Genomic DNA, 12,199 nt, shown 5'->3' on the forward strand with positions numbered 1-12,199 from the left:
CGAGTGTGGGTGCGTGTCTACAATTATCCCTGTTTTTTATTTTTTTATTTTAAGGTACCCATATAGCGCTGTGTCAATTTTTACGCAGCGCGCCACACATACATCGCACACTCACATTTGTCCCTACCCTCAAGGAGCCCACAATCCAAGGTCCCTAACATTCATATACTAGGGCCAATTTTGGACAGAAGCCAATTAACCTACCAGCATGTCTTTGGAGTGTGGGAGGAAACCGGAGTACCCGGAGGAAACCCACGCAGGCACAGGGAGAACATGCAAACTCCAGGCAGGTAGTGTCGTGGTTGGGATTTGAACCAGCGACCCTTCTTACTGCTAGGTGAGAGTGCTACTCACTACACCACTGTGCTGCCCCAAATTGGCCAGGAGGTGAAGACAATAACGGAAGACAATAGCAAATATTAATTTGCTATTGTCACAAGTGGGTGGGTTCGGGGTGCAATTCTCTGCGCCCCAAGCCCAACCTTTTTCAGGCCAATTAGTGCCTCAGGTTCTAATCATGTGGCTTGAAAAAAAAAAAACTCATACAAACGTATGACTCTGGGCCTGCATGGGACCCCGCCCTAATGGACCGGCCGCTCCTGGTAAGACCCCTTTCACATGGAGCGGACTCTGTCAAGCAGATCCGCCTGCTCAACGAGGGATCTGTCTGCTGATCCCCCCACTGAGCAGGCAGATAATAGGTCCCTGTAAGCTCCAGTGATGCAGAGAGGACACAGACACGGCTCGCTGTTCTCTATGGGGCCGGATGGAAACGGACTGCCTGTCCAGTTCCATCGGATACCATTCGATCCAATCTGCTAGATGGATGGGGAATGGGATCCCCATCCCTCTGTTTTTAGCGGAGTGCATTGGATGCAGGCGGTGTAAACTGACACATGTCCATTTACATTAGCCTCTTCATAGAGAACAACTGGTGGTCTGATTGGGCCCACCTAAAAAAAGGGACAGGCAGACCCGATCAGTGTGCTTGTGTGAAAGGGGCAAAAGGCCTTGTTCACACAGGGCATACACAGCGTACCTTTACAGGGATGCACAAACAGAGCCGTTGCTCCCAATTTTACATCCATGTAGGTCCACATGCATGTCCCTGAGCTCACACTGTCTGCGTTCGGGGTCATGTACCCACACCCACACGGATGTCAGATTGGGAACAGCAGCTATGCCTTTGAAGCAGTTGCATCCCAACTGACAAATGGGACTGCCTGTACGGGGATGCATAGAACACCTGTCCATTCTTGTGTGGGTAAACATGGCCCCCCATGGGCATACACTTTAGTATGTCACATGTGAACGATGCTTTAGTAGCATTCTAGCAGGAATTTTGTAAGTTATGTTGTGTTTATGTGCACTAATAATGATTTTAGTTAACTTTTAGCAAAAATATTGTTTTAATAAACATTAGCACAGATATCACGCTGCCTTAAAAATCAGTAACACCTTCTTTTTATTCCAAAGGTCATATGCTTTCAGAAAATATATGGTTTGGGGGGTCTCTCACAAACTCTGAAAGCTGTAAGTGAAAAATGAAAACCTCCAGATTTGTAGAGAAATTTTTGAGTGTGCTCGATTATCACCATTTTGCAAAAAGGCACAATTTAAAATGTACAAATATTTGTTATTTATTAATTCCACACAGGTTAAGCTTTTATATTTAGTAGTGATTTAGCAGGAATTTTTTTTAAATCAGCTGTGTTTTTATCTGCTAATAACGTTTTTAGTGTATTTTTTGCAAAAATAATGGTTTGATAAACATTTGCACAAATACCGTGGGGTCTAAAAAAATCGGTAGCACCTTTTTTTTATTCTAGAGGTCATATGCTTTCTGGAAATTTTGGGGGTCTTTCACAAATTCTGAAAGCTGTAAGGGAAAAATTAAAACCTTCAGATTTTTTGAGAAATTTGGATATTTATATTTTTGCGTACATTCGATTTTCACCATTTTGCAAAAAGGCGCAATGTAAAAATTACAATTTTTTTGCCATTTATTATTAACTCCATACAGGTTATTCTTTTATATTTAGTATGAATTTTGTAAAATTTGCTGTGTATGTATCTGCTAATCATGATTTTAGTGGATTTTTAGCAAAAATATTGATTGGATAAACATTTGCGCAAATATCGTGAGACCCTAGAAATCAGTAGCACCTTCTTTTTATTCTACTGATCACGTGCTTTCAGAAAATATATGGTTTGGGGGGGTCTTTTACAAACTTTGAAAGCTATACGTGAAAAATAAGAAAGCAATGGAAAAATTGCAAAAATGGTCTGGCCACCTGAGTGTACAAAATGGAACACAGGGCCTGGCAGCGAAAGGGTTAATGTAACAATCAACACTCATATTGATATCTCTTTATAACATTTCCAAATAGGCGCCGAAGAGCCCTTTAAAGGCTTAGAGAAAGCGGTCTGAAGCTTGACAAAACCTTTCAAAAGTTTGTTGAAATTTTCATAAAAGCTTGCTGTTCACTCTGCTGTTATTTAAGATGAAGCCCGTGTGCAGGAGCCTGGCACTGTACCCAAGGTCTGCTGATCGTGGGTGAAATGCTTTGCAGGCTGTGGTGTAAAAAAAAAAAAAAAAAAATTGCACATTTGTTTTTACCTTTAAAAAGATGTACATTTATTTAGTTATTATAAAAGGTGAACTTATCCTTTAGGAATGTATCTAAACAAAATAATATATGAAAACCATGCATATTACATATTTACTTCTTTAATAACATGTAACAATGAAAGCTCTGTGTGTTTACCTTTATTTCAGAGTAATCAAAGGGCCAGGATTTATTACACATTTGTGCCTTATCAGTCCTAAAAAAAACAAAAGTTGAAAAATATAATGGCTAAATAAATAATATAGGAACTAAAGAGACCGTTTTAAAGGATGGACATAATCGTGTAATTTTAAAAGGTATACAAAAGCTAAAGATCCAAAACTGATTATAGTGTTATAAATACATTTCTGCTATGGGCCTTGATTCAGAAATAAACTTTGTCATTACTGAAGCAATACATATATGCTTTTTTTTCTAGTCAATCTAAAGACAAAGATGTAACACACATAGTTTTTGTTCTTGTTGTATCAGTATTATTTTGAAAATAACAGTTACAGTTAAAATAATTACTATTACCGTAAATAGAAATATATTTATGGTGTTTAATTTTGTTATTACAATAAATGTTTTGAATTTTGGGTATTTCTTATTTAATAAGATGCTACAAAAACAAGCCAAAATATGTGCATATGGATGGTAAGGTAAAAAAAATGAATACGTTAAAAAAAAAAAAATTATAACAGCTAACAGGAGAAAGGGGCAGACAAATTAACTAGGATTGATTAGAGTTAATGGAGGCTAACAAGGGGTTCAACAGGAACAATTTTAATAAACCTATACTTTCCTTGTGAGCAGCGGTGGCCCGTCCTTTAGGGGCACACAGGCGCCACCCCCCCATCCATGCATCCGGCCCCCTGATTTACATGCAGGGTACCAGATGCATGGATTCAAATAGCGGTGGTGTGTTTTTTTGAAGCACGAATTAGAGCTAGAGGCTTTAATAGGCTTCAAAAAGGGTGGGCTTGGGGCGCAGAGCACTGCGTCCCGATCCCACCCAGTCATGTGACAATAGCGAATGAATATTCTCTATCGCCACACTGATCCTCCTCCCGGCCAATCAGGAAGCAGGTCTTGAGACCCGTCACCTGATTGGCTGAAAGGACAGGCGATCCTTTTGGACGCTTAGGAGGATGAGCCGCCGTGATGCAGAAGAGGAGGAGAGGACACAGGAGCTGTTGCCCGCCGCCAGTAGTAGCCTACAACCTAGATCGGGAAAGTGTCAGGGGAGTGGGGGGGTGCCACAGACTGACTAACTGGAAAACTGACCAAAAAAAAAACACCAGCCGCCACTGCTTGTGAGGTCGCTTTGAATGAAGTTATGAACCGCATATAAAAAAGCAAGTCTAAATAAATGCAATGGGGGAGATTTACTAAAAATGAAGGGTGCAAAATCTGCTGCAGCTATGCATAGTAACCAATCAGCTTCCAGGTTTTATTGTCAAAGCTTAATTGAACAAGCTGAAGTTAGCAGCCGATTGGTTACTATGCACAGCTGCACCAGATTCGGAGTGCTCCAGGTTTAGTAAATCTCCCCCACTGTATTTACTAAATAAGCTGGCAAACACTGTTTGTCACTGTGTTTCCAGCAGAGACCAGGCGGGTCCCCGTGCTTAGGCCAGGTACAGAGGTCATAAGTGATACCCAAGGTACGTAGATTACAATTTTTTTGCCTAAAGGGCCAATTCACACATAAGCTCAGAGCAACCATGGCGATTTACTGTGCAGCAGCTGTCTGTTTGGCTGCAGTGAAATGGCGGTAGGAGGCAGTGTGGTGCGCAATTCAACACATCAATGCAGCTTCCTTTTTTTCGACCAAACTTTATTTGCAGTGCACAAAAGCGACACTTAATTCTTGTTCTTGTACAGCAGTGCAGTGTGTTGTGCTGCTGTACTGCAACATTTGATCCTGTCCAGTGCGCTGCAATAAAATAAAGTATGTCTGCATTTTATCGCAGAGCACTGCAGCGCAGCTCCAGCTGCGTTTCAGTGTGAATAGGACACACAGAAAACAATTGTTTCTGTGTGTCCTAGCGGTGACTGGTGTTCCTTTCAAGCAGAAAAATGACGGTCACTGCACTACTGTGAATTGGTCCTAAATTCTGCAACAAGCTAAAGTGGTTGTAAACCTCTGACATGAAATATGAACAAAGCATATTCTTCTTTAGTGTGTACTTCTGACAAGTTTTCCTGACAAGTAGTAAAAGGTGAAAGCACCCAGCTTGTAATTGACAGCCTCAGCTTGTTTCCTTTGTGTTTTGTAAGGTGGGGTGTGTCCTTTCCCTCCAATTAGCTCTCTGCTCTCCTCACTGGAGCTCTGCAGAGTGTAACTTCAGCTCCCCAACCCCTCCTTTCAGAAAGCTCAGACAAGCTGTTTTAATTCTGGACTTTGAACAGCTGTAGAGAAGAGAAGACTTCAGATAAACAGATAAGACTTATGTAGAAGGATTTGTTATATCTTTGTGTATCACCTGAGGCCAGTCACTTCACTGGGTATTTATAAAGGTTATGTAAGGGTTAATAACCACTTTAAAGGTTGTACTTTTGTACACACAGCTGGACCACTATAGCAATAAAATATATATATATATATAAAATATATATATAAAATATATATATAAAATATATATATAAAATATATATATATATATATATATATATATATATATATATATATATATATATATATATATATATATATATATAACATTTTGAGAATATGAAATATCTATTTTGCTGTAGAAATCCAGTTCCATTCAGGTCAACTATAGCTTTTAGCAAACTTTATTTCAGATCTTTGAGGGTCCATTTTCTCTTTGCCACCGTAGGCTGCACATATAAATAGTGTCTTATGTAGAGTCAAAAATGTCTGGTCTATCAGTGATAAGTAAATAATAGATAGTAATGAAACATATTTATTAGTGTTACCACAGTCCATGTAACGTCCAGTAGTTTGGAATGTCATCACATTTTTGTTCAGCCATCTGAAAATGGAAACACCAAAACAGAGAATTAGGAGAGTGATTCAGTTAGAGTGCACATCTGTAATCAAGCAGGAATTTGTTGGAAAAAAAAAGGAAATGCCCAGAGATGTTTCTGGCACTTTTTGTTTACAAGTTTAAATCAGTATTTTTTGCTAGAAAATTACTTCTAACCCCCAAACATTATACATATATTTGTTGCGATTTTTTATGTCACATGGTATTTGCGTAACGGTTTTGCAAACGCAATATTTTTGGAAAAAATACACTTTAATGAATTTAAAAAAATGCAATAGTTACCCACTTTTTTTATATAATGTGAAAGATGATGTACGCCGAGTAAATAGATACCAAACATGTCATGCTTTAAAATTGGGCAAGTTCGTGGAATGGCTTTAGAGTTACAGAGGAGGTCTAGTGCTATATTATTGCTCTCGCTCTAACGCTTGCGATGATATCTCACATGTGTGGTTTGAATACTGTTTTCATATCCGCACTTCTTTGTGTAATTTTATTTTTTATTATTATTTTACTTTTTATTTTTACACTGTCCCTTTAATTTATCACTTTTATTCCTATTACAAGGAGTGTAAACATCCCTTGTAATAGAAATAAGGATGACAGGTCCTCTTTATGGAGAGATCTGGGGTCAAATCTCTTCTTTACCTTAAAATACAAATGATCCAAAAAAAAAAAATTAGATCTTTCGCTTTAAAACAAAAAAATTATTTTCTTCCAGCCTAAACCGGATGTGGTGCCAAGGCCATAGTGTCGATTAAAGAGTGTTAGCTCTTTGATCACCTGTGGGAGCAGCCAGCCACACTGTTGGATCATTTCTTGGGTGAACTGGCGGAAATACGCAGGGGCACTGGTCCAGTGGCTTACGAGTGGCTCAAACCGGTTTCATGAGATAGCCGACCACCTGCAGAAAAAACTGCACACAGGTTTTGTATCCCCACACACACACCGAGGAAGAAGAATAACTTTGGGCCCATTATTTAGGTGTTTAACTTCAAAGTTATGCTCTGTAACAGTTAGGAAAGCATACTAATTTTACTAAAACTACAAATTGAGTATTGTAGGTTTTTGTCAATTCACGAGCATACACAATTTTCAAAAGAAAATTTGGGGAGTGGGGCAAAGAGATGCCCCAAGAAAGCAATGAGGAGGATCAGCCACAGTATACCATATATAGAAATGTAATTAGCTTTATTAATGTATCAATAGTATGTTAAAAAAAACACTAAGTGTAGAACAGTGACATTGATGTGGAATTGTTCCCCAACATACCCTATAATAAAAAAAACACACATACAAGGTTGACAACATTGTCACAATATAGCGCCAGAACTAAGGGCCCCACGTATACACACACATGCATACCCAGTCACAATGGAGATAAATGATGCTGCTATTAGTATTGAGATAAACCCAGGGATTTCATGTTCATATGATGGGTAGTATCTAAACTAGATTTGCCAGTTTTTTGATTGCTGAATGTCCATTTGGGAGTAATGTTGAAACTGGTGTCCATGGGTTGATGGAATTCCTGGTGAAATGATTAATAGTGATATCACTGAGCACAGTAGTAATTAGGCTAGTCTAGTACTGTCATCCATAGACAGGCGTCCCGGATTTAAGTGTAAGCCGATCAGGATAGGGTTAATGAATTGTGTAGGCACAGTTATTCATGCAATATCAGACTTCAATTTTCATTTAACCTCGTTAACACAGCCGACAGTGCATGGTTTATATAGGTACACTCAATGTTCACTTCATATATGAGGAGGAACAGGTAGGGAGAGAGACAGTAAGTTGATAACACAGCCGGAAGGCTCTCACTACTCCGTAGTAATGGCTGGAACCGCTGTGATTCTATCCCAAACGCACTTCCCTGAGAATGTCACTGAAGTGAATTTAGATAATTAATTAGGCTTGAGGAGTGTCTGTTTGGTGCAGTGCAATCGCAGTCCGATGTATCCTGGCTATATGCTATGAGGTTTTCGATCAGCTGTCCGAGAGGTTGGCTACGGTGGTTCATAGGTCAATACAGGGCAGGCTTATCCAAGCGGACCAAGGGAAGATGGAGGTGTGGGGAAACCACACACATTAACTGGGATGCATGGTAGAGTGTGGGGCTAATCTGGCGCTACCTCCATCAATGCATTTCACACACGTGACCGTGCACTTCTTCAGGACGTACAACGTAGGGTATCACAATCTTTTTAAAGGAACAAATGTCCAACCAGCATCTACTATGCCAAGATACAATTTGAAGGCCATCTTGTGGTGACAAAACATATTGCATTGGTTAAAAAGACAAGAAAAAAAAAAAGTAAGATAGAAAATAGTAGAGTAGTACAAGGATATTACATGATAAACATAATTTTTCTACTGAGTACAATCATCATAATGAGGCTGCACGAGGAAAAGGTTTACATTTTTATTTACAATATCACCCGCTTGTTTAGATCGATGAATTTAATTAAAATTACATTTTTAAGTATTACGTTAGTTCGATAGATGAGGCCAATAGACTTCAGATTTACCTGGAGTCAGTGGCTATGTTATAGTTTATGGTTCAAGAAAGACCTTGAGACTTAACTTATTATTCAAGTCCTTAGGCTGTAAAGTGTTGAGCCTAAGAATCCAAGATTTCTCCTTTGTTAGCAGGACAGCGCCCTGGGCACCCGCCTATGCCTGCCTCCGCCTTGGATCGTGGGAGGAGGAGGTGGTCTACGGGTCATCGATGTACCTGGGTCATGCTCACACCTGACTAAGGTACATCAACGACATCTTGACGGTATAGGATGGTTCCACCATTGAATTGATGCCATTCATGGATGAACTGGGCGATAACTCCCAGAATATACATCTTACATTTGTAGCAGACCCCCATGAGATCTAATTTCTTGATCTCTCCATTAGACTGGAAAACGGTAGACTGCTAACCAAAATTTATAGAAAAACGACAGCAGCTAACACCCTATTAGCAGATAGCCATCACCCCAGACCCCTTATTAAAGGCATTCCGGTGGGTCAACTGCTTCACCGAGAAGGACTATCAACGCAAGTCTGATATGCTATATAGGTGATTCAGGGAGAGAGGTTACTCCCACCGCATCCTGGAGGTAGGCCAGGAAAACTGCTGGATGTAAAACAAGGGTGGAACTCCTACTGACCCCTGAATCTACCACCATTGAAACAGAGGGACCCGTTAGACTAATCATGCAGTATGGTGCCCAATGGAACCAGATAGGTTCCATTCTACGGGATCACTGGCATGTTCTGACCCATCCAAGTGACATGGAAGATATCGTGGGTTCCAGGCCACATATGGTAGCAAAGCGGGCTAGAAATTTAGATGATACACTGGTCCAATCTGAATTTGTCAGAATGCAGAACAGGAACTGGCTTACTGATATGCCCAGACTTAAGCGAATGTATCCCTGTGGCCACTGCAGAATATGTCGTTATATCGAACGCTCAGTGTTCAGTGCTTAGTGTTCACTGACTCTGAAAGAAAACATGAATTTGAGATCCAACATTTTATTAACCGTGCCACTACACGGGTACTGTATATTCTCGAGTGCCCGTGTAAAAAATTATATGTCGGCAAGACGAAACGTCAACTCGGAATCAGGATCAGTGAACACCTCAAAAGCATAAGACTGAAGGAGGAGACACCAGTGGCACAACATTTTTTATTGTGCCATGATGGTAAATCCACAGGTCTGAGGTTTAAAGGATTTTTTGCCCTCAACCTGTCAGCCTGCAGAGGTGACTTTGACACTGACCTGCTAAGAAAGGAGAAATCTTGGATTTTTAGGCACAACACTTTACAGCCTAACGGCTTGAATAATGAGTTAAGTCTCAAGGTCTCAAGGTTTCTTGAACCATAACATAGCCACTAACTCCAGGTAAATCTGAAGTCTATTGGCCTCATCTATCGAACTAACCTAATACTTAAAAATGTAACTTTAATTCATCAATCTAAACAAGCGGGCAACATCGTAAATTAAAAATGTAAACCTTTTCCTCGCGCAGCCTCATTATGATGATTGTATTGGTAGAAAAATTATGTTTATCATGTAATATCCTTGTACTACTCTATTTTCTATCTTACTTTTTTTTCTCTCTTGTCTTTTTAACCAATGCAATATGTTTTGTCACCACAAGATGGCCTTCAAATTGTATCTTGACGTAGTAGATGCTGATTGGACACTTGTTCCTTTAAAATGATCGTGATAACCTACATCGTACGTCCTGAAGAAGCGAACGGTCGTGTGTGAAATGCATTGATGGAGGTAGCGCCAGATTAGCCCCACACTCTACCATGCGTCCCAGTTAATGTGCGTGGTTTCCCCGCACCCCTATCTTCTCTTGGTCCGCTTGGATAAGCCTGCCCAGTATTGACCTATGAACCACCGTAGCCAACCTCCCGGACAGCTGATCGAAACCTCCATGCATAGCCGGGATACATCGGACTGCAATTGCACTGCATTGAACGGACACTCCTCAAGCCTAATTAATGCGGCAGTATCTATATTCACTTCAGTGACATTCTCAGGAAAGTACGGATTGGATAGAATCACGGCGGTTCCAGCCATTACTATGGAGTGGTAAGAGCCTTCAGGCTGTGTTATCAACTTACCGTCTCTCTCCCTACCCGTTCCCCCTCATATATGAAGTGAACATTGAGTGTACCTATATAAACCATGCACTGCCGGCTGTGTTAATGAGGTTGAATGACAATTGAAGTCTGATATTGCATGAATAACTGTGCCTAAACAATTCATTAACCCTATCCTGATCGGCTTACACTTAAATCCGGGACGCCTGTCTATGGATGACAGTACTAGACTAGCCCATTACTACTGTGCTCAGTGATATCATTATTAATCATTTCACCAGGAATTCCATCAACCCATGGACACCAGTTTCAACATTAATCCCAAATGGACATTCAGCAATCAAAAAACTGGCAAATCTAGTTTAGATACTACCCATCATATGAACATGAAATCCCTGGGTTTATCTCAATACTAATAGCAGCATCATTTATCTCCATTGTGACTGGGTATGCATGTGTGTGTATACGTGGGGCCCTTAGTTCTGGCGCTATATTGTGACAATGTTGTCAACCTTGTATGTGTGTTTTTTATTATAGGGTATGTTGGGGAACAATTCCACATTAATGTCACTGTTCTACATTTAGTGTTTTTTTAACATACTATTGATACATTAAAAAAAGCTAATTATAGTTCTATATATGGTATACCGTGGCTGATGATCCTCATTTCTTTTTGGGGCATCTCTTTGCCCCACTCCCCAAATTTTCTTTAGTGATCATTTAGCTTTGGAGGTATCCAGTCCAATTGGATAACCGGTAACCCCCCTATAGTGGCTGAGTTGTCTCATCACTAAATAAACTGGATTCATGTTTGCTTTTATTCATACACAATTTGCAGCCTAAATCTATGTGGTATTTGTTGAGTCTCATATTTTATATTTAGATACAAATTTGGGAATTGCATTGTACTTGTGTTTTTGTCAATGAAAAAAAGAATGTATTTTATTTAATGTATTATTAATGTGCTTGTCTTTCTTAAAAGACAATGTAATAAATAACCTCTTCCAGTTTTCTTGTACTTATATCTTCTCTTTAGCCCTCGTCCACATCGGCACGATTTGACAGGCCAAATGTCAAATCGAAGCATATTGCAATAGGAGCATTCCAATCGGTGCAACGCCGACTTTGCGGCGCCGCACCAAGTTCCAAAAGTAGTTCCTGCACTACTTTTGGTGACTTTGGGAGGCGATTTCAATAGACGTCTGTGCATGAACACACACAGATATCTTTCACGTTGCCCTCCCCGAAGTCGGACTGAAATGCGGCTTTGAAATTGAGCGAGTTCAGATGAACTCGCACATTTTCAAAGCCGTGTTTAGTGTGAATGAGAGCTTAAAGTGGATGTAGACCCCATTCATGAAATTTGACCTAAGCACATATATCTGCAGCGTTTTCTTAGCTCTCTTCAAAGCCCTAAGTCCCGTGGCTTTCTTGTGCTCTGTTCTTCTGTTATCAGCATGATAACCTCTGACAAGTTCTCCAACAACTGTGATAAAATCAGGCAGAATTTTGTGTCAGGATGGGTGCTATAAACAGATCAGCAGCGAGCTGGTCTATTCACAGCACAGCTCTGCAAGTCTCTGCCTATGTGGAGGGGGGGGGGGGGGGTGCCTCGCCTCCAATCAGCTGTCTCACGGTGTATGCCAAGAATCCACACTCGCAGGTGAATCAGAAAGAGAAAATTCTAACAGGACGTGCACTTTCTAAACAGTATATAAAGCTGAAGACAGCAGATATACATGTAAAACGTATGTAGGATGATTTGTTTCATCCCTGTGTATCATCTGAGGCTGTTCAATTCAGTAGGTATATGTGAGGGTTTACATCCACTTTAAGGCAAAAACAACATCTTGCCCTGCTCATTTATCTGCGATCACCCATAGCATTAAGACCCCCTTGTTACTAGGGAGACTAATAAGAATATTGGGTTATTTCCTTCAGTTTTTTTATATGTGGCT

At 40.2% G+C, this 12,199-nt stretch overlaps 1 protein-coding gene across 2 annotated transcripts in view; it reads right to left on the minus strand.

Moving 5' to 3' along the window:
- The window catches only part of RNASET2 (ribonuclease T2), a 73,526-nt gene that overhangs the window by 36,098 nt on the left and 25,229 nt on the right, over nt 1-12,199 (minus strand). For both annotated transcript variants that reach the window (XM_073627501.1, XM_073627499.1), the window contains exons 4-5: nt 5,556-5,611; nt 2,769-2,826 (exon numbers count right to left, since the gene is read on the minus strand). In XM_073627501.1, coding sequence (XP_073483602.1) covers nt 2,769-2,826; nt 5,556-5,611 — 114 coding nt within the window. The remainder of the gene's footprint in view (nt 1-2,768; nt 2,827-5,555; nt 5,612-12,199) is intronic.

The sequence above is a fragment of the Aquarana catesbeiana genome, linkage group LG04, assembly GCF_042186555.1.
Source record: "Aquarana catesbeiana isolate 2022-GZ linkage group LG04, ASM4218655v1, whole genome shotgun sequence".
Lineage (NCBI taxonomy): Eukaryota > Metazoa > Chordata > Amphibia > Anura > Ranidae > Aquarana > Aquarana catesbeiana.